Genomic DNA, 18,273 nt, shown 5'->3' with positions numbered 1-18,273 from the left:
CGGTATGTGTGCATCTGCACTATGCTGCCACCTACAGGCCATTCTGCATGCTGTTTGTAGCACGCTTACCAACTTACAGGATAACGGGGCGAAATTTCGATTTGTTATTACAAATTTAAGGTTTTCATTTGACTCAACCTCGTACAAACAATAACCGTCTCCGAACAGTTCCTCTGCTACACACAGTACATAATACTGCAAGATGAGTTCTTAAGAGAAATAAGGTGACTACATCAACTGCCGGCCGCGGTGGCCGTGCGGTTCTAGGCGCTGCAGTCCGGAACCGTAGGACTGCTACGGTCGCAGGTTCGAATCCTGCCTCGGGCATGGATGTGTGTGATGTCCTTAGGTTAGTTAGGTTTAAGTAGTTGTAAGTTCTAGGGGACTGATGACCTTAGACGTTAAGTCCCATAGTGCTCAGAGCCATTTGAACCATTTTGAACATCCTAACCATGGAAAACACTTCTATACGGTAACACTACACTACACCGATGCCAGGTAACGTTCTTCAGGAATTCGTCAGACCAAACCCTTACGTCGGATTTCCACGGGGTATAGCGTGATATATCACCTCAAATCATTAGTTTCCAATCATCCACTGTCCAGTGGCGTCTCGTTTTACACTACCGTAAGTCACGACTAGCAGTGACTGCAGAAATGTGTGGCTTATGAGGAAACCCTTGACCATTGTACCCCATTGTTTTTAATTCCCAATGCACAGTCATTGTGCTAGGTGGACTGCTGGTAGCACTTCGGAACTTAAAAATCATTCCTTCCGTTGATTTCATGCGATTTTCTACAACTACTCTTGACGGTCCCTATCCATCAGTACATGAGGTCTGCCCGGTCTTCTACAACTACATCTACATCTACATGGACACTCTGCAAATCACATTTAAGTGCCTGGCGGAGGGTTCATCAAACCACCTTCAAAATTCTCTATTATTCAAATCTCGTATAGCACGCGGAAACAGTGAACATCTATGTCTTTCCGTACGAGCTCTGATTTCCCTTATTTTATCGTGGTGATCGTCCCTCCGGTGTCAACAAAATATTTTCGCATTCGGAGGAGAAAGTTGGTGATTGGATTTTCGTGAGAAGATTCCGTCGCAACGAAAAACTCTTCTCATTTAATGGTGTCCATCCCAAATCCTGTATGATTTCTGTGACATTCTCTCCCATATTTCGCCATAATACAAAACGTACTGCCTTTCTTTGAATTGTTTCGGTGTACTCCGTCAGTCCTATCTGGTAAGGATCCCACACCGCGCAGCAGTATTCTAGAAGAGGACGGACAAGCGTAGTCTAGGCAGTCTCCTTGGTAGGTCTGTTACATTTTCTAAGTGTCCTGGCAATAAAACGGAGTCTTTGGTTAGCCTTCCCCACAACATTTTCTATGTGTTCCTTCCAATATTAGTTCGTAAGTGTAATACCTACGTATTTAGTTGAATTTACGGCTTTTAGATTAGACTGATTTATCGTGTAACCGAAGTTTAACGAGTTCCTTTTAGCACTCATGTGGATGACCTCACAGTTTTCGTTATTTAGGGTCAACTGTCACTTTTCGCACCATTCCGATATTTCTTCTAAATCGTTATGCAGTTTGTTTTTATCTTCTGATGACTATATTAGTCGATAAACGACAGCGTCATGTGCAAACAACCGAAGACGGCTGCTCAGATTGTCTCCCAAATCGTTTATATAGATAAGGAACAGCAAAGCGCCTATAACACTACCTTGGGGAACGCCAGGAATCACTTCTTTTTTACTCGATGACTTTCTATCAGTTACTACGAACAGTGACCTCTCTGACAGGAAATCACGAATCCAGTCACATAACTGAGACGATATTCCGTAAGCACGCAATTTCACTACAAGACGCTTGTGTGGTGCAGTGTAAAAAGCCTTCCGGAAATCGAGAAATACGGACTCGATCTGAAATCCATTGTCAATAGCACTCAACACTTCATGTGAATAAAGAGCTTGTTCTGTTTCACAGGAACGATGTTTTCTAAATCCACGTTGACTGTGTGTCAATAGACCGTTTTCTTCGAGGTAAATCATAATGTTCGAACTCAATATATGTTCTAAAATTGTGCTGCATATCGACGTTAACGATATGGGCCTGTAATTTAGTGGATTACTCCTACTACCTTTCTTGACTATTGGTGTGACCTGTGCAACTTTCCAGTCTTTGGGTATGGATCTTTCGACGAGCGAACGGTTGTACAGTCTGGCCATTAAAATTGCTACACCAAGAAGAAATGCAGATGATAAAAGGGGATTCATTGGACAAATATATTATACTAGAACTCACATGTGATTACATTTTCACGCAGTTTGGGTGCATAGATCCTGAGAAATCAGTACCCAGAACAACCACCTCTGGCCGTAATAACGGCCTTGATACGCCTGGGCATTGAGTGAAACAGAGCTTGGATGGCGTGTACAGGTACAGCTGCCCATGCAGCTTCAACACGATACCACAGTTCATCAAGAGTAGTGACTGGCGTATTGTGACGAGCCAGTTGCTAGGCCACCATTGACCAGACGTTCTCAGTTGGTGAGAGATCTGGAGAATGTGCTGACCATGGCAGCAGTCGAACATTTTCTGTATCCAGAAAGGCCCCTACAGGACCTGCAACGTGCGGTCGTGCATTATCCTGCTGAAATGTAGGGTTTCGCAGGGATCGAATGAAGCTTAGAGCCACGGGTCGTAACACATCTGAAATGTAACGTCCACTGTTGAGAGTGCCGTCAATGCGAAGAAGACATAACTGAGACGTGTAACCAGTGGCACCCCATACCATCACGCCGGGTGATAGGCCAGTATGACGATGACGAATACACGCTTCCAATCTGCGTTCACCACGTTGTCGCCAAAAACGGATGCGACCATCATTATGCTGTAAACAGAACCTGGTTTCATCCGAAAAATTGACGTTTTGCCATTCGTGCACCCAGGTTCGTCGTCGAGTACACCATCGCAGGCGCCCCTGTCTGTGATGCAGCGTCAAGGGTAACCGCAGTCACGGTCACCGAGCTGATTGTTCATGCTGCTGCAAACGTCGTCGAACTGTTCGTGCAGATGGTTGTTGTCTTGCAAACGTCCCCATCTGTTGCCTCAGGGATCGAGACGTGGCTGCACCATCCGTTACAGCCATGCGGATAAGATGCCTGTCATCTCGACTGCTAGTGATACGACGCCGTTGGGATCCAGCACGGCGTTTTGTATTACCCTCCTGAACCCAACGATTCCATATTCTGCTAACAGGCATTGGATCTCGACCAACGCGAGCAGCAATGTCGCGATTCGATAAACCGCAATCGCCATAGGCTACAATCCGATCTTCATCCAAGTCGGAAACGTGATGGTACGCATTTCTCCTCCTTACACGAGGCATCAAACAACGTTTCACCAGGCAACGCCGGTGAACTGCTGTTTGTGTATGAGAAATCGGTTGGAAACTCCTCATGTCAGGACGTCGTAGGTGTCGCCACCGGCGCTAACCTTGTGTGAATGCTCTGAAAATCTATTCATTTGCATATCACAGCATCTTCTTCCTGTCGGTTAAATTTCGCGTCTGTAGCACGTCATCTTCGTGGTGTAGTAATTTTAATGTCCAGTTGTGTATATGATTGTTATGTATGGAGCTAATGCAGCAGCATACTCCGAAAGGAACCTAATTGGTTAAGCTTTGGTTGTTGCTTCGTGTTTCCACTTCACAATCGCTTCGCCAACAGTCGACTTTGGGAGCTTTAGCGGAATTGAAATGCCTAATGTCATTCTGGTGGCATCCACAGACTAGTCCACATTCGAAGTAACTGGGCTCTCGTGACTGCCCCATTCTGCTGTTATAGCTTCTCTACTGACAACTGTGCGTCCTCATTCTCGTAACGCGAGAGGAGTTCCTGGCAAATTTCATGTCTGTGCGCTTTCATTTCAGGAGTCAGCATGCGGGGTGCCCATCGTGCACAGATCTTCCGATACCCAAACAAAGCAATAATATGATCCACACGTTCTTGTGAAATGCCATGGAGCAATTACAGCTGATGTTTTGAGTCACAGATGTAATGCATCATTAACTCAAGGTATTTTCCCAGACAGGTTAAAATATGCCATTGTCAGGCCGCTCTACAAAAAGGGGACACCACAGATGTCAATAATTTATCGGCCAGTATCCTTGCTTACAGCATCTTCAAAAATCTTCGAGAAAGTAATGTACTCAAGAGTGATTAGCCGTCTCAACAGTAATGGGATACTTAGTAAATCACAGTTCGGATTTCAAAAATGCTGTTCCACTGAGACAGCAATATACAATTTCACTGTCCACATAATAGAGTCTTTAAATAGTAAAATGTCACCAATAGGAATTTTCTGTGACGTTTGCAAAGCACTTGATTGTATGAACCATGACATTATGTTACAAAAATTACAGTTCTATGGTATAAATGGAATAGCGTATGAATGGTTTAAGTCATACCTACAGAACAGGAAGCAAAAAGTTTCCTTATATGGATCAAGTGCTTTAAATAAGTTTGCCACTTCATCTAACTGGGGTGATATTATATTAGGTGCTCCACAGGGTTCAATCATGGGTCCCTTTCTGTTCTTGATGTATGTGAACGACCTCCCTTCCTATGTGAAACAGGAAGCTGAACTGACACTGTTTGCTGATGATACAAGCATCATTATTAATCCGGTTAAAGAAACTCCAATTGAAAATGATACAAATAAGGTCTTTGGAAAAGTCATTAATTGGTTTTCTGCAAATGTACTTGCTCTAAACTTTGAAAAAACACAGTACATCCAATTTTTGCTGCTAGAAGTACAGTTCCTTCAATAAATATAACACATCAAGAGAAGTCAGTAGACGGGGTAGAGCATGCTAAGTTTTTGAGTGTACACATAGATGAGAATCTTAATTGGAAAATTCATATTTTGGATGTTCTAAAGCGACTAGGTTCAGCAACTTTTGCAATCAGAATAATTGCCAATTTTGAGGATATAGAAATTAGTAAGCTAACATACTTTGCATACTTTCACTCTCTGATGTCATACGGAATAATATTTTGGGGTAACTCAACATTTACACAAAAAGTATTCACTGCTCAAAAGAAAGTGGTTAGAATAATCTGTGGGGTTCATAGTCGCGCATCTTGTAGGCATCTTTTTAAAATATTTGGAATTCTTACAAGAGCCTTACAGTACTTTTACTCACTAATGAAATTTGTTCTCAGCAACACGGACCAGTTTAAAAACAACAGTGACATTCATGATTATAATACCAGAAAACAGACTTACACTATCCTTTACTCAACCCATCTTTGTCACAGAAAGCTGTAAAATATGCTGCTATAAAAATTTTCGACAAATTACCAGATGAAATAAAATGTGACAGATAGCAGTAATAGCTTCAAAAATAAATTGAAATCGTATCTCCTTGACAACTCCTTCTATACCGTAGATGAATTCTTGAAAAGGAATAAATAAATCTATACATATAGTATATGCATTTTGTGCCATTTGAGGGAATGGGATAAATAATATAAATATTAATCCTTAACTCTGTATATATATATATATATATATATATATATATATATATATATATATATATATATATATATATATATATATAATGTTCAAAAATCTTGTTTCATATGTGCATTTCTTGTGCACTTGACACGTTATATATCATAACGGGTACTGTACCATGCGATTGATCAATGGAACACGCAACCAGCTAACTAACCGATTGTGCTCGCAATTTCTCTGTGAGTGATACGACGATCGTCCTGAATCTATCTGTCAACATTTTGCTTGTGAAACTCGGTGGTTGCTGTCACAGGACGTTCAACTCTTTGTCACGTAGGTCAGATGTTCCGCCTCAACATCTTTAATCTTACTCGCCCAATGACGCACAGTACTCACATCAAAACAGTCACCCTAAACTGCTTTCATCCTCTGATGAATCTCCTTTGGAATGACACCTTCTGCTGTCAAGAATTCAATGACTCCACGTTGCTTAAATAGCAGTAACCGACCGTCTGCGCAGGGTTCCATACTTTACACTGTAACAACACAACCGTTCAATGCTAAGGCTTCACGCCAACTGTAGCTGTAGAGAAGAGGCTACTGAGCAAGGTAGTACCTGTCGCATACCAAAGCTGCCAACTGTTGAAAAGTTACGAAGGTGGAGGCACTATTTCTCAGTCAACCCTCGTAAATTCGCTTATTCCCTCAGTTGTTTCATTTTTCAACCTTACCGCTGTCTTGTTTTCTCTGTTTATACTGCAGACTAGAACTTTTGCTTTATGCGGGTTTATCGTCATATGGAATTCCTCCTCCGTTATTCTATCCATTGTGTTTGGGATTTATTGCGGGTGTCCTTCACTTTCTGCAGTTAGTGCTCGTATATCATCGGCAAATCCCAGCATTTTTACCGTATCTCCATGAATTGTTTCTCCTATGTTTACTTCTTCTCTCACCCTGTCGATTGCCTTCTGTATGTACAGATTAAATAAGTATGGGAAGTTTGGGAGTAGGTAGCAACCTTGCTGTATCCCCTTTTGAATGCTAGCTGGTTCTTCTTTATCACGACAGCCAACTATTCCGATTTGACGTTTGTAGCTATCTCCGCACCAAATTTCATTGAAATCGGTTCAGCAGTTTAGTCAGGAAAACGTAAGAGATTGAGTTACTTTCACATTTATGCTATTAGTATGGAAGTATTGATTACCGATACACGTGACAAGTCGTCGTGCTATAGATACTGAGTATTGCCTGTGCAAACCCAGGGAAGGTGGCTAGAAAGATCAACAGGTGCTTATTTACGCATGTTCTTCCACGCATTCCAACAGCGTCTAGTCAAAGTACTATGCAGACAATCCATTTTAGTAAACCCTCCACTCATGTCTGTCTGTGACTGTCTGCGTCACAGATACCCTCAAGAACCTGCAGTGATTGAAAAAGACAGGCCGTGTGCACCATGGAGACCTCACTCTCAAAATCCAGAGTGCCCACATTCGAGAGGAGATAAGGAAAATGTTCAGAATGAGATTTTCACTCTACAGCGGAGTATGCGCTGTTATGAAACTTCCTGGCAGATTAAAACTGTGTGCCGGACCGAGACTCGAACTCTACAAGGTTCGCAGGAGAGCTTCTGTAAAGTTTGGAAGGTAGGAGGCGAGGTACGGGCAGAAGTAAAGCTGTGAGGACGGGGCGTGAGTCGTGCGTGGGTAGCTCAGTTGGTAGAGCACTTGCTCGCGAAAGGCATAGGTCCCAAGTTCGAGTCTCGGTCCGGCACACAGTTTTAATCTGCCAGGAAGTTTCATATTAGCGCACACTCCGCTGCAGAATGAAAATCTCATTCTGGAAACATCCCCCAGGCTGTGGCAAAGCCATGTATCCGAATTATCCTTTCTTTCAGGTGTGCTACTTCTGCAAGGTTCGCAGGAAAGCTTCTGTAAAGTTTGGAAGGTAGGAGGCGAGGTACTGGCAGAAGTAAAGCTGTGAGTCGTGCTTGGGTAGCTCAGTTGGTAGAGCACTTGCCCACGAAAGGCAAAGGTCCCGAGTCCGAGTCTCGGTCCGGCACACAGTTTTAATCTGCCAGGAAGTTTCAAGGAAAGTGTTACTTCCGACGACATTCGCGTTGCTGTATCCACAGGGGCAGAGGCTGCAGACGGTACAGCAGAGGCAGAGGGGTTGCCTAAGCAGCAGGGGTCAAGCGAGTAGACGCCGGTGCTCTTCAAACGAGAGTTTGATACTGTGTACAATTTAGTCAGTAATAAATGTAAACTTTTATTCAGAATCACCTCTCAGCATCTGTGTTAGCTACCTTTTTAGAACTGATATAATAGTTTTATGCGTGCTCAGTACAGGATATCTCGCTACTCTTCCATCATGATAAACCTAGACGATTTCATTGCATCAAATAACGGTGGGAAGGAATTAATAAAGAAGACAGTGCACGTGGGAAATTTTACTCTTTCTTAAATACGTCCTACAGCAGGTTTAGTCTCATGTTCTTCTAAAACAAATAACGGTAAAACCGAACAGAAGCGAGGGTAAGAGATGGATAATTCCTACGATTACTGTAGCTTGTGCTAGTCAGAGACAGCTTGCTCTCTGTTACTCAGAGTCGAGATTCGAAACTCCATTACCGCAGATACTTTCAAACCCTTTGCTGTCAGAAACATCGAAGTCGCGTACTACGAGGGTCAGTCAAACGAAAACCTTAAATATTTTTTAAAATATTATTTATTGTGCAGAAGTGGTACAAAGCTGTATCACTTTTGAACATAATCTTCCCCACGGTCAGTGCAAGTCCTCCTGCGCTTACAACGTGCTTAAATTCCTTTAGAAAAATATTCTTTGGTAGTCCGCGCAACCACTCATGCACCGTGTGGCGTACCTCTTCATCAGAACGGAACTTCTTTCCTCCCATTGCGTCTTTGAATGGTCCAAACATATGGAAATCAAAATGCAGGTCTGTGATTGTTGCAACTGTTGTACGGGCAGTGTGGGGCCTTGCATTGTCATGTTGCAAAAGGACACCTGCTGACGGCAATCCACGTAGCTTTGATTTGATTACAGGCCGCAGATGATTTTTTAGGAGATCTGTGTATGATGCACTGGTGACAGTGGTCCCTCTAGGCACGTAATGCTCCAAAATGATGCCTTTTTCATCCCAGAAGAGAGTCAGCATAACCTTCCCTGCTGCTGGTTCTGTTCGAAAATTCTTTGGTTTTGGTGATGAAGAATGGCGCCATTCCTTGCTCGCTCTCTTCGTTTCCGGTTGGTGGAAGTGAACCCAGGTTTCGTCCCCAGTGACGATTCTTGCAAGGAAGCCATCACCTCCTCTTTCAAAGCGCCGAAGAAGTTCTTCACAAGCACCAACACGTCGTTCTCTCATTTCAGGAGTCAGCTGCCGTGGCACCCATCTTGCAGACACTTTGTGAAACTGGAGCACATCATGCACAGTGTGGTGTGCTGACCCACGACTAATCTGTAAACATGATGCAATGCCATTCAGTGTCACTCGGCGGTTTTCCTTCACTACGGCTTCAACTGCTGCAATGTTCTGTGGAGTCACAACTCGTTGTGCCTGACCTGGACGAGGAGCATCTTCCGCTGAAGTCACACCATTTGCGAACTTCCTACTCCATTCATAGACTTGTTGCTGTGACAAACATGCATCACTGTACTGAACCTTCATTCGTCGATGAATTTCAATAGGTTTCACATCTTCACTACGCAAAAACCGAATAACAGAACGCTGTTCTTCCCTGGTGCAAGTCGCAAGTGATGCGGCCATCTTTATACCGATATTGCGACGGTATGTGTGCATTTGCACTATGCTGCCACGTACAGGCCATTGTGCATGCTGTTTGTAGCACGTTTGCCAACCTACAGGATAACGGCGCGAAATTTCGGTTTGTTATTTCAAATTTAAGGTTTTCATTTGACTCACCCTCGTATATTTGAAAAATAAAACACTGCAAGTACAAAACAAAAAGATATGCTTGGCCAACTGAAGTGTTACGGCATTAAAAATATCCCTGTGACATTTCGTTAGGAAGCACTGAAAAATTCTGCGTTCAGCCTGGATCATTCATAGTGTAATTCTCAAATTTGGCGACGTGAAGAAAGACATACGTGAACATCGGTTTTAGTCGAATGAGGAAGTGCAAGAGTGGACCGGCCGATGTGACCGAGTGGTTCTCGGCGCTTCAGTCTGGAACTGTGCGACCGCTACGGTCGCAGTTTCGAATCCTGTCTCGGGCATGGATGTGCGTGATGTCCTTAGGTTAGTTAGGTTTAAGTCGTTCTAAGTTCTAAGGGGCTGATGACCTCAGATGTTAAGTCCCATAGTGCTCAGAGCCACTTGAACCATTTTTTGCAAGAGTGGGTGCCATTGTGGATTCGTCAGCGGCCGGCCGCGTTCTACGAAGACGAATTGATCGTCTCTTCTCCCAATGGGGACATGAGTTAACGCGTGTGACGATTACTTTTGAATGGAATCTCGATTGGTCGTGTTGTCACCGATTTTGGGTTTTCATTTGTCTGTCTCTTATAGATCCAAAAATTGCAAAGTTCATTTAGTTACTTGGCAATATCAGTGTTTGTTACGAAGTAGCATGAGAAATGTTAATGCACCATAAACAGAATTTCATATTTAACGATGTAGATAACCACTTTCGTTGAAATATGCCGTTGTAACCAAGTAATTGTTAAGTTGCCAATAGCAAACAAGCAACAGCCATGTTTTCTAACTGAAGTCAGCTGATTTTCCGAAGTGGGAGCTTTCTTACTAATTTACTCGATTAAATTTTGCCGACGTAAGAATTAATAACACTAAGCAGCATGTTGACGGTTTGTGATTTGCTTGTCTGTCGCTGATGTATACCTTGATTTGTTTAATAGCCTAGAGGTTCTTCTTCTACATCCAGATCTATTCGCTGGAAGCCACCTTGCGGTGTATAGCGGAGGGTACCTTGTGTACCAGTGAAACTTTCTTCTGACGCTGTTTAAGTCGCGAATGGTTCACGGGAAGAAATGCTGTTGTTAAGCCTCTATGTGAATTTGAATCTCTCATTTTATCTTCGTGGTCTTCTCGCGAGCTGCACTTAGGAGGCAACAATGCATTTCTTGACTCTTTTACTAACGTAAGCTCTCGGATTTTTAACAGTGAATCACTCGGTGATACAGATCGTCTCCGTCGCAAGCGCCTTGATGTTCTCTGGATCTTGTCAATTTCCTCTATCAGTCCTATCTGGACCGGCCGCGGAGGTCGATCTGTTCTAGGCGCTTCAGTCCGGAACCGCGCTGCTGCTACGGGCCCTTAGTTCCAATTCTGCCTCGGGCATGGATGTGTATAATGTCCTTAGGCTTAAGTAGTTTTAAGTCTAGGAGATTGATGACCTGAGATGTTAAATCACATAGTCCTATCTGGTACGGATCCCAGCCTGACGAGCAATATTCAAGTATTGGTCGAACAGGATATTGTAAGCTAACTCCTTTGTGGTCGTTTTACATTTCCTGACGACTCTTCCAATGAATCTAAGGATAGCATCTGCATTACCTGTGATTAATTTTTAGTACCCGTTCCACTTAAAACGCTCCGTATACATAATCCTCGATATTTTACGGATTTGACAGCTTCCAGTCGTTGTCCTGCAATCGTGCAACCACCCAGAAATGTGTTATTCTATGTAATATATTTGTTTACATTGAGTATCATTTGCCAGTCCTTGTGCCAAGCGTCGCTCTTTTGCAGCTCCTCCAGCATTTCGCTACAATTGTCTAGCGTTGCGGCTTCTATGTACACAACAGCATCATCCGAGAAAAGCCTCATGGGATTTCAGACGTTATCCACTAGGTCATTTATATACCACACTGAAGGGTCAAATAAACTGGTACACCTGCCTAATATCATGTAAGGCCCCCGTGAGCACGCAGAAGTGCCGCAACACGACGTGACATGGTCTCGACTAACGCCTGAAGTAGTGCTGGAGGGAACTGACACCATGAATGGGATGGCCGTTGTGGCCGAGCGGTTCTAGGCGCTTCAGTCTGGAACCGCGCGACCGCTACGGTCGCAGGTTCGAATCCTGCCTCGGGCATGGATGTGTGTGATGTCCTTAGGTTAGTTAAGTTTAAGTAGTTCTAAGTTCTAGGAGACTGACGACCTCAGATGTTAAGTCCCATAGTGCTCAGAGCCATTTGAACCATTAGTTAGACAGGCAAGGTACAACTCCCACCGTGCCTTGTGTTATCCGTTTAGTAATATAGACAGTAAAAAGCGACATGAGTACGTAAAATCCATAGTAGGGGAGCAGACTAGTGGACTTGGATTAACTGGAAGCATTCTGGAAAAATACAGTGCGAATGTCAAGGAAACCTCATAGGACACGCAAGTGTCACTAATTCAAGGGGTCGCCGGAGGAACGTACCGATCTACAAGGGCGTATGTTGAGTTGCTGTGTGTGATACGCTAGATTAAATTCGAAGACAAGAACAAAAGTACAAAACAATTGATATGGTACACAGTGCTCTACATCGGTATATACAAATCAACTAGATCCCAGCATGTGGTGCATTCTGAAATACACTGAAGAGCTAAAGAAACTGGTACACCTGTCTAATATTGTGTTGGGGCCTACGAGTGCCGCAACACGACGTTGCATGGATTCGACTAATGTCTGAAATATTGCTGGAGGGAACTGACACCATGAATCCTGCAGGGCTGTCCACAAATCCGTAAGAGTACGAAGGTGTGGAGATCTCTTCTGAACTACACGTTGCAAGGCATTTCAGATATGCTCAATATTGTTCATGTCGGGGGAACTATTTAAACTCACAAGAGTGTTCCTGGAGCGACTCTATAGCAATGCCGCATTGTCCTACTGCAATTGCGCAAGTACGTCGGAATGCACAATGGACATGAATGGATGCAGGTGATCATGCAGGATGCTTACGTATGCGTCACCTGTCAGAGTCGTAACTAGACGTATCAGGGGTCCAAATGGTTCAAATGGCTCTAAGCACAATGGGACTTAACATCTGAGGCCATCAGTCCCTTAAACTTAGAACTACTTAAACCTAACTGACCTAAGGACATCACACAGCCGGCCGGGGTGGCCGTGCGGTTCGAGGCGCTACAGTCTGGAACCGCGTGACCGCTACGGTCGCGGGTTCGAATCCTGCCTCGGGCATGGATGTGTGTGATGTCCTTAGGTTAGGTTTAAGCAGTTCTAAGTTCTAGGGGACTGATGCCCTCAGATGTTAAGTCCCATAGTGCTCAGAGCCATTTGAATTTGATATTGTCTGAATCCGTGCTATGTTTCAGCAGACCGTTACCTCCGAGGTAACTCATAATATTCGCACACAGTATACGAGAGTGGTTTGAAAACATCTCGGAACGGAATAGAAAAAAAGTACTTACATCACGGAAACTTTTTTTATTTTCCAACGTAGTTTCCTTGTACATTAATGCACTTGGTTCCAGTACCGTGATCCCATCTCGAAAATGAGTTTCCTCCAAGCCTGCACAATAGTTGACAACTCCGGCTATCAATTCTTCATTTGAAGTGAATCTTCGTCCGCCAAGAAAAATTTTCAGTTTTGAGAAGAGATGGAAGTCTGACGGAGCCATATCAACTGAATAAGGCAACAATTCATACCTTAGTTCGTGTAATTTTGGCAGGGCGACGGCACTTGTGTGCGGGCGCGCATTGATGAAAGATGACTTTCTTCCTTGCTAAACCTGGCCTTTTTTCGCGTATCTTTTGTTGCAATTTGTCCAGGAGGTTAGCATAGTTTTCTCCAGTAAGTTTTTGCCCAGTGGGGAGGTAATCTACCAACAGAATCCCCCTCACATCCCAGAACACTGATGCCATGACCTTTCCCGCCGAAGGAATTGTCTTTGCTTTCTGTGGTGGCGGAGAATCAGCATGTTTCCACTACTTTGACTGTTTTTTTATCTCTGGGGTGCAGTAGTGCACCAAAGATTCATCTGTGGTCACAAACCGGCGCAAAAATCTTGTTCGTTTCGGCTAAAACGGGCCAAACATTGTTCCGATATGTCCATTCCCATGCGTTTTTAATACAGCATCAAGAGTAGCGGCACCCATCTTGCAGATAATTTTTTCATTTCTGATTCTTCAGTTAAAATGTGATATACCCTTTCAGATGACATCTGGCAAGCGTGAGTAATTTCAATCGGCGATCCTCCGTAACCATTTTGTGCACTTTTTCAGTGATTTCTGGAGTAGTGACAGATCTTGGCTGACCACTGTGCGGATCATCATCTAAGCTCTCCCCACCAAATTTAAATTCATTTGTCCACTTTGCAACAGCTGAAGGAGCAGAGTCCCGCAGTGTATTCTGGAAATCGGTATGAATATCCTTTGCTTTCATAGCTTTCTTTACTAAGTACTTAATCACTGCTCGAATCTCGATTTTTTTCCATCTTCGGAAATCACTACGCGGGAACAAAAACAGAGCCACGTCACCTCCACAGCTCTCTTCCAAGAGCACTGACGTGGCACGTGTTTACGGGCAACAGTCCAATGAATATCACGTGAACAACTCGTTGCGCTAGCGCTGACCTCTCGTGGTGATTGCTAGAACTTTTCAAACCACCCTCATATGTTCCAAATCCTACTGCAAATCGACATTAGTGATGTGTGTGTGTGTGTGTGTGTGTGTGTGTGTGTGTAATTAACCGGATTACTCCTATTTTATTTCTTGAGTATTGGTATTACCCGCGCAACTTACCAGTCTTTTGCTATGCATCTTTCGTCGATCGAGCGGTTGTACATGATTGCTAAGTATGGGGCTGCTGTATTAGCATACTCTCAAAGGAACCTAAGTGGTATGCAACGTGGAATAAAGTCAAATCTTTATTAAGGGCTTTAAGCTGCTTCGGTACACCATGGGTATCAACTTCTAAGTTACTTAGTTGGTAGTTGTTCTTGACTGGAATTCTGGAATATTTATGTCGTCTTCTTTTATGAAGTAATTGTACAAAATTGTTCAGTAACTCTTCTTTAGTGGTGTTGTCATGAGTAGTACTACCATTGGTATTACTCAGTGAAGGTGATGCTTGTGTTTTGCCACTGGCGTAGTTTACATACGACCAAGGCAGGATTCGAACCTGCGACCGTAGCGGTCGCGCGGTTCCGGACTGAAGCCCCCCCCCCCCCCACCCCCCCAGGCGCACAGGCGATTCCGTGGGCGCGTGATTGGCCGGCTGTGGGAAGCGGAGAGGGGTCCAGCAGAAATATAAGCCTGCGACCGACGATATCCCGACACTTCGCCTGAAGATGATGGAGACGCATTCCATCGAAACGTTGCAACGAGACGACGATGCTACTCGGCTGACACGCCACGAAGACTTCATATATGAAGTTCGCTGAGAAAGCCTGTACTCGCATATAACGTATAGGACGTTGGTGCGACCTACTCTTGAATACCGCTCGAGTGTTTGGGATCCGTGCTGGGTCGGATTGAAGGACATCAAAATGGTTCAGAGACGGGCTGCTAGATTTGTTACCGGTAGGAGTGTAGCCATGTACGGAAGTGAAACATGGACGATAAATAATTTAGACAAGAAGAGAATAGAAGCTTTTGAAATGTGGTGCTACGGAAGAATAGCGAAGGTTAACTGGCGTTACTAGTGAGGAGGCGCTGAATAGAAATGGGGAGAAAAGAAGGGATCGGCTGGTAGGACACGTCCTGAGGCATCAAGGGATCATCAATTTAGTATTGGAGGGAAGCGCGGAGGGTAAAAATCGTGAAGGAAGACCACGGCAAGAATACACTAAACAGGTTAAGAAGGATGTAGGTTGCAGTACTCGGAGATAAAGGAGCTTGCGCAGGATAGAGCAGCATGGAGAGCTAGCTGCATCACACCACTCTCTAGACTGAAGATCACAACAACAACAACAGGTTCGAACAACATGCAAGTCTTACGGAAATGGTTCAGCAACTCAAATGGGAATCGCTGGAGGGAAGACGACGTTCTTTTCAATCAACACTTCAAAAAATTAGAGAACTGGCATTTGAAGCTGTCTGAAGAAAGATTCTACATATACAGAGGGGTCCAAAAAAATGTATCCACTGTTTAAAAGTCAATAACTGGCAAACTAATTGACCGGGGCTGTCTCATCTTTGGTAGTGTAGTAGTTCGTAGCTCCGGTAATCGCCACACAAGCTTTGTATTGCGTTGTTTTGTTTTGTCAGATGACAGTCGCCAGATAGTCAGTGTTTTGTTATTAGCTGCTCCTAGTTACGCGAGTAAACATGGCTGACGCAAGTCTTACATTCGATGAAAGGAAGTCAGTTTTGAAGTAGTATTTTAAGTACGAAAACATTAATGAAGTTCAACGGCAATGGCAAAATGAGTATCAAACAGAGCCACCGACAAGTTTAACGATTCCTCGCATTCGAGACAAATTTGAAGCCGAAGGCTTTGTTAAAGATGTACATAAACAACGATCTGGACGACCTGTAACAGTAACAAGTCCAGCTAACTCCCGTCGTGTGTTACAACAATTCACTCGCTCACCACAGAAGTCTGTGAGACAGTGTGCCCGTGCAACTGGAGTGAGTCGCTCAAGTGTTCGGCGAATTTTGAAGAGAGTAAAGTGGAAGTGCTACATCCCACGACTGCTACACGCAATGAACGAGGACGAGCCAGATCGTAGAGTGGAGTACTGCGAGTGGTTTACTAACATGGTGCGTAACGATGAAGAGTTTGCAGAGATTTTTGTGTGGTCTGATGAGGCACAGTTCAAACTCAGTGGTACAGTAAATCGCCACAATTGTATCTACTGAGCCGCCGAAAATCCGAACGTCCATGTAGACAAAGCCGTGAATTTGCCAGGAGTAAATGTGTGGTGTGGGTTGTCTTACCGGGGCTTGATTGGGCCATTCTTCTTTGCCAGCACAGTTACCGGTGAGGTGTACCTTCAGAAGCTTCAGACATCCATTTTACCTGCCATCCGAGACTTGTATGGAGACGGAAGATCTTACTTTCAACAAGATGGTGCCCCAGCCCACTACCAAAATCGTGTTAGGGCGTATCTCGACGAAAATCTACCAGGAAGATGGATAGGCCGTAGAGGTGCTGTGGAGTATCCACCACTTTCCCCAGACCTAACTCCTCTGGACTTTTACCTGTGGGGACGTCGTTTATCGACAAAAGCCACGCACATTGGATGAACTTCGAGAATCCATGGTACATTCATGTGCAAATATCCAACTGAACACGTTGCAATCAGTAGTTCGTGCTGCAGTTCGGCGGCAACGTTTGTGTGTAGATGTTAATGGTTACCATTTCGAACACCTACAGTGATATCTTTAAGTTGGACTTTAAGCTACACTTTCACCAAAAATGAGACAACTCCGTCAATTAGTTTGCAAGTTACGGACTTTTAAACAGTGGATACATTTTTTTGGACCCCTCTGTATTTCACGCAAGGACGACTAAGAAGAAATTAGGGTTCATACACAGGCGTGTAGACAGTCGTTTTTCCCTCGCGCTATTTTCGAGTGGAACAGGAAGAGAAATGAGTGGTAGTGGTACAGGGCACTCTGCGCTACGCATTGTACGTTGTCTTGCGGAGTATATATACGCCGATGCAGATGTAGGGGGTGGGGTTATGAAAATCTACTTACCGAGTTCCTTGCCGAACATGCGGTGCTTGAGCCCGATGTTAACGACGCGTCCCTGGAGGTGCGGGTTGTTGAGCGCCTCCTTCACCGACTGGTAATCGCAGGCGGCGATGGCGGGCGAGTCCCCGAAGTAGAAGCCGATCACTTTGCTCTTGTAGAAGCGCGTCATCAGGTCCAGCACCTTGTACGGGTACTTGTAGTTGATCAGCAGCATCTGCACGTAGTTGCCCCATATCGGCATCGGGGGCGGACCTGCAAAATGGGGGCAGAACGTCAGCACACACTCTCGTCTCAAAAAATCGCCAGAAGGCATCTGGATAGCAGCTGGTACCCACACTCTTCACGGAAGTTAGTCAGTCAGTCATACACTCTAACGACTAGAACACGGGAAGAGTCGTAACCCAATTTCCCACGAACTATGCTCAGCGGAAGAGGAGACACAATAAGCGATCACCTGTCTCGGCTTATTCTTAGATACTCGATCGTTTCTGAAAAAACGACGGTCAAAGTTTTCGAAGTATTTTTCCAGGTACTTTGTGCTTTTTACACCACGATTTCCTGAGACGAAATGCTGGCACAGTGTTTACCGTTACAGTTTGTTAATTTTCGTCCCGTGCCCGAAACTCGATTATTACTTTTATTCTTTTGTTTTTTCGACGCGCCCTCCATCGGTAATGCTGGAATTCAGTGTGGCGTTGACCCACCCATAGCCTTGATCACCGCTTCCACTCTCGCAGGCATACGTTCAATCAGGTGCGGGAAGGTTTCTTGGGGAATGGCAGCCCATTCTTCACGGAGTGCTGCACTGAGGAGAGGTATCGTTGTCGGTCGGTGAGGCCTGCCACGAAGTCGGCGTTCCAAAACACCCCAAAGGTGTTCTATAGGATTCAGGTCAGGACTCTGTGCAGGCCAGTCCATTACAGGGATGTTATTGTCGTGTAACCACTCCGCCCCAGGCCGCGCATTATGAACAGGTGCTCGATCGTGTTGAAAGATGCAGTCTCCATCCCCCAATTGCTCTTCTACAGTAGGAAGCAAAAAGGTGCTTAAAACATCAATGCAGGCCTGTGGTAGTGCCACGCAAAACA

General features: G+C 44.5%; 1 protein-coding gene across 1 annotated transcript in view; it reads right to left on the bottom strand.

The window, feature by feature from the left end:
* The window catches only part of LOC126215017 (probable cytochrome P450 304a1), a 93,638-nt gene that overhangs the window by 39,144 nt on the left and 36,221 nt on the right, over positions 1 to 18,273 (bottom strand). Inside the window, exon 2 of the mRNA XM_049941640.1 lies at positions 17,189 to 17,437. Coding sequence (XP_049797597.1) covers positions 17,189 to 17,437 — 249 coding nt within the window. The remainder of the gene's footprint in view (positions 1 to 17,188; positions 17,438 to 18,273) is intronic.

Source organism: Schistocerca nitens, chromosome 12, assembly GCF_023898315.1.
Source record: "Schistocerca nitens isolate TAMUIC-IGC-003100 chromosome 12, iqSchNite1.1, whole genome shotgun sequence".
Lineage (NCBI taxonomy): Eukaryota > Metazoa > Arthropoda > Insecta > Orthoptera > Acrididae > Schistocerca > Schistocerca nitens.
Note: the sequence above shows the minus strand (reverse complement) of the source record. Positions and strands in the feature narration are given on the sequence as shown.